General features: G+C 46.5%; 1 protein-coding gene across 1 annotated transcript in view; it reads left to right on the top strand.

Moving 5' to 3' along the window:
- rnls (renalase, FAD-dependent amine oxidase) overlaps positions 1-5,000 on the top strand; it is a 7,380-nt gene that overhangs the window by 1,170 nt on the left and 1,210 nt on the right. The window contains exons 3-6 of the mRNA XM_039788826.1: positions 1-72; positions 414-572; positions 4,082-4,243; positions 4,433-4,608. The exon at positions 1-72 is cut by the window's left edge and continues 71 nt beyond it. Coding sequence (XP_039644760.1) covers positions 1-72; positions 414-572; positions 4,082-4,243; positions 4,433-4,608 — 569 coding nt within the window. The remainder of the gene's footprint in view (positions 73-413; positions 573-4,081; positions 4,244-4,432; positions 4,609-5,000) is intronic.

Below are 5,000 nucleotides of genomic sequence, written 5' to 3'. Positions count from 1 at the left end.
GAGACGGTAACCAGGACTACGTGACGCCACTGGGCATGGGCAGTATAGTCAAACACTTCCTGTCTGAGTCAGGTACACTCTCATCTATACTGAGGCTAACGCTGAGGCTAACGCTAACGCTAACTGTGACTCGTTGGTGGGGCTGCACGATATATAATAATAATAATATATGTAAAAGTCATATTAAAGTGTTCTCTGTTCTGATGAAATACAACAAACTGTTGTTAGATTAAAAGAAAATTGTTTACAATTTGAAAATTGAAACTATGTTTAATTGTCTGTCTGTCTGTCTGTCTGCTTGCCTGCCTGCCTGTCTGTCTGCCTGTCTGCCTGTCTGCCTGTCTGCCTGTCTGCTTGCCTGCCTGCCTGTCTGTCTGCATGCCTGTCTGCCTGTCTGCCTGTCTGTCTCTCAGGAGCTGATTTGTTCTTCGAGCGTCATGTGACCGGCCTGTTCCGCCGCGGTGCATCATGGGAGGTCGAGAGGAAGGCGGGAGACAGCGAGATGTTTGACGCCGTCGTCGTGACAATGCCGGTCCCTCAGATCCTGCAGCTGCACGGAGACGTCTTACCCCGTGAGCATCTCCACTTCCTTTTACTACACCTCCACTTCCTGTTTACATTTTATTTATTCATCTCCAAAAAGCATCTTGTAAACATTATTATTATTCAGTGTAATGACTATTATTCAGCATGCTTATTATTATTCCGTCACATTTTTGTCCCGCTACTCGTTACGCAGCGTTGCCAACACACGCACACAAAATACATCAAAACGTGTGTAATGATCGGGGATGGTGGGCTATGACTTTTCTAAGAGATTTGCCGCACGGTTTTCACGAAATCTGCGAGAAATTGTCCCATAGACTTTAATGGGAAATCTTCAGGAAATCGCTTAACATCGCTCAAAACAACCACTCTTTGGGGCCATGCTGTATCGCCATACTTTAATGTAGAAAAATAATTAAAAGTTTAAACCGAAGACAAGACTTTGGCCTTTATTGGGCTGAATGGGCATTCTGATATCAAGCACGGTTTCTATGAAATCACAGTTTATGTATCGTCCAGTTTTCAGAGCGTTTCAGATTTTCCAATGTGTGTGTATGGGGCCGGAATGTTTCAGAGTTAGAGTGGGAGGACAGAGTGGGGAGCTGCAGTACGATTCTCTGAAATCTTTCCAAACAAATAGCTCTCTCCCGTACAGTTTACACTCTTCATACACCATAGTTGGTCACAATGTAGGAAATCTTTTGCCGGTCGCAGACATGTAACTATGGAATCCACCGGACGTAAACTTTTAGCTCCATTCATACCAACTGCTGATAGAAACAATGAAATAAAATATCTGAAGTACACAGACTGTTCCCTGTTTGTTACCTGCTCTGTGTCCCATATATTTGACACCACAAACATAAAAACCAAATCAATGCGTTTGCCAGACTTTTATCTCTCTTGTGACGATAAAATGTTTTGCCGTTTGGACCCACGGTTGTTGAATTACAGAACAAACTTAAGAGGTATAATTATTATTTAATGGACATGTTTGACCCATGGAAGACACTGTCTCCCCCTCCCTCCTCTACTCCCTATCTGTGGAAATCACCATAGCAACAAGTTCTCACACACACACCTCCTATCATGGAGACTTTACTGTAGGCCGTGTCAAACAGCAGAGTTACTGTTAGCCAGTGTTATTCAGATGTGCACCAGGTAGTAGGCACACTGTCAAAATTCCCTGTGGAATTTTCTAGTTATTATTATTATTATTATTATTATTATTATTATTATTATTATATTATTATTATTATATCTGACATTTAGAAGAGTGGAGTGCTCATTTTTTATTTATATGTAATATTTTTATTTTTTATATTTATTTCTTATGTTGTTATATTATTTTTTTAAATCTATATTTAATTACATTTTTCATGATATTTACTGATTCTAATGTAAGAGTATAATCCAGCTGCAGTGCCTCAGTCTGACCACACGGTGGCAGCAGCTGATCATCATCTGGTGGGATTAGTTATGGCTGCAAACACCATCTACTGACATGAGAGAACAAACTACTCATCCATCCATCCATCCATCCATTCATCCATCCATCCATCCATCCATCCATCCATCCATCCATCCATCCATCCATCCATTCATCCATCCATTCATCCATCCATTCAGAGTTAATTTATATTAAGAAAGACAGAAAAAAGTAAAGTATGAAACAAAATTATATTCAATTGTCTTTGATATACATCTAAAATGCTGCAGAACTTCCGTTGGTGTGTGTGTGTGTGTGTGTGTGTGTGTGTGTGTGTGTGTGTGTGTCTGAAGACGGCCCCTCCTCGTGTGTCTCTAGATGGTGATGTCATCTTCAGCTCCCCTGATTGGCTGACAGGGGACAGCGCCCACTTCCTCCCTTCTGACACACTCACGCTATTATTAGACTGTGTGCGTCTGTGTGTGTATCTGTGTGTGTGCGTGTCTCTGTGTGTGTAAGTCTGTGGTGTGTGTGTGTGTGTGTGTGTGTGTGTGTGTCTCTGTGTGTGTGTGTGTGTGTGTGTGTGTGTGTGTGTGTGTATCTGGTGTGTGTGTCTCTGTGTGTGTGTGTGTGTGTCTCTGTGTGTGTAAGTCTGTGGTGTGTGTGTGTGTGTGTGTGTCTCTGTGTGTGTGTGTGTAGTGTGTGTGTCTCTTTGTGTGTGTGTGTGTGTCTCTGTGTGTGTAGTCGGTGTGTGTGTGTGTGTGTGTAAGTCTGTGTGTGTGTGTGTGTGTGTGTGTGTAAGTCTGTGGTGTGTGTGTGTGTGTGTAAGTCTGTGGTGTGTGTGTGTGTGTGTGTGTCTCGTGTGTGTGTGTGTGTGTCTCTGTGTGTGTGTGTGTGTGTGTGTGTGTGTCTCTGTGTGTGTGTGTGTGTGTGTGTGTGTGTGTAAATCTGTGGTGTGTGTGTGTGTGTGTAAGTCTGTGGTGTGTGTGTCTGTGTGTGTGTCTGTGTGTGTGTGTGTAAGAAGTAAGTTAGGTAAACACCCTTTCTACAGTGTGTACTTGTGGAAAGTACTAAGGGCTGGGATTAAAAACTCTTTACTCACAGAAAACTGCATCTGTCTGTAACTTCCTGTCTGTCTCTCTCTCTCTCTACCTGTCTGTCTCCCTCTACCTGTCTGTCTCTCTCTCTCCCTGTCTCTCGCTCCCTCTCCCTGTCTCTCTCTCTCCCTCTACCTACCTGTCTCTCTCTCCTCCTCTACCTGTCTCTCTCTCCCTCCCTCTCTCCCTGTCTGTCTCTCTCTCTCTCTACCCGTCTCTCTCCCTCTCCCTGTCTGTCTTTCTCTACCTGTCTGTCTCTCTCCCTCTTCCTGTCTTTCTCTCACCCTCTTCCTGTCTGTCTCCCTGTCTGTCTCTCTCTCTCTCCCTGTCTCTCTCCCTGTCTGTCTCTCGCTACCTGTCTCTCTCTCCCTCTCCCTGTCTCCCTCTACCTACCTACCTGTCTCTCTCTCTCCCTCTACCTGTCTGTCTCTCCCTCTACCTGTCTCCCTCTAACTACCTGTCTCTCTCTCTCCCTCCCCCTGTCTGTCTCTCTCTCCCTCTCCCTGTCTCCCTCTCCCTCCCCCTCCCTCCCTCTCTGTCTCTCCCTCCTCCTCTCCCTGTCTGTCTCTCCCCCTCACTCCCCTGTCTGTCTCGCTACCTGTCTCTCCCTCCCTGTCTCCCCTAACTACCTGTCTCTCTCTCTCTCCCTCCCTGTCTGTCTCTCCCCCTCCCTCCCCCTGTCTGTCTCTCGCTACCTGTCTCTCTCTCCCTCTACCTACCTACCTACCTACCTGTCTCTCTCTCCCTCTACCTGTCTGTCTCTAACTACCTGTCTCTCCCCCTCCCTCCCCCTGTCTGTCTCTCTCTCCCTCTCCCTGTCTGTCTCTCCCCTCCCTCCCCCTGTCTGTCTCTCCCTCTACCTGTCTCCCTCTAACTACCTGTCTCTCTCTCTCCCTCCCTCCCCCTGTCTGTCTCTCCCTCTACCTGTCTCCCTCTAACTACCTGTCTCTCTCTCTCCCTCCCTCTCCCTGTCTGTCTCTCCCCCTCCCTCCCCCTGTCTGTCTCTCAGTGCTGTCTGTCCACCAGCAGCAGCAGTTAGACAGGGTGGTGTATTCGTCTCGTTTTGCCGCTGCTCTCTTCTTCTCTCCGGACGCCGTCTTCGGGTTCCCTGATTGGACGGCTCGCTACGTCTCCGACAACTGCTGCATCCGCTACATCAGACACAACGCAGGTCTGCCTGTCTGTCTGCCTGTCTCTCCCTCTGTCTGCCTGTCTGTCTCTGCCTGTCTGTCTGTAATTGTGCAAATGCCAGAAAACCATGTGTTATCGTGATAACACATATCACTTCCTGTTTGTGTGTGTGTGTGTGTGTGTGTGTGTGTGTGTGTGTGTGTGTGTGTGTGTGTGTGTGTGTTTCCAGACGCCGGCGGTCTCGGTCCGTCCCTCGTGGTCCACACCAGCGTCTCGTTCGGCGCCGAGCACCTGGAGCGAGACACGCAGGACGTCCAGCCAATCATCTTACAGGAACTCCACACGCTGCTTCCTGCTCTGCCGCAGCCAATCAGCATCAAGTGCCACAAGTGGAGGTACTCCCAGGTGAGAAACCCGCTACACGTTAGCTTAGCACAGAGAGCTAACCCTAGACCCTGTAACAGCGCATTATGTGCAGGAGTTTCTCTCTGTTTGAGAGCCCATTAGGCAATCCTTCCAGGATTTCGTGATCACAACAATTCATACAAATTCAACCAATCACAGCACTAGGGTTGGGTACTGTTTGGATTTTTCCAATTCCTAAAACGTTTCTTGAAAAACTATAAAAAATTACATCAAAGAAAGGCTCTTTTTATAGAGTTTTTCTTATGGAAAATTATCTAAATTTAACAATATATTAACATAGTACTTCAATATATAATAAGAAAGAGAGAGTGTGATATTTTTACGGCCGTTTCCGAGCGACCGAGGGGAAATATTTCAGTCAACACATTAAG

Source organism: Perca fluviatilis, chromosome 21 (assembly GCF_010015445.1).
Source record: "Perca fluviatilis chromosome 21, GENO_Pfluv_1.0, whole genome shotgun sequence".
NCBI lineage: Eukaryota > Metazoa > Chordata > Actinopteri > Perciformes > Percidae > Perca > Perca fluviatilis.
The sequence above is the reverse complement of the archived record's forward strand: the minus strand, read 5'-3'. Positions and strand labels throughout refer to the sequence as shown.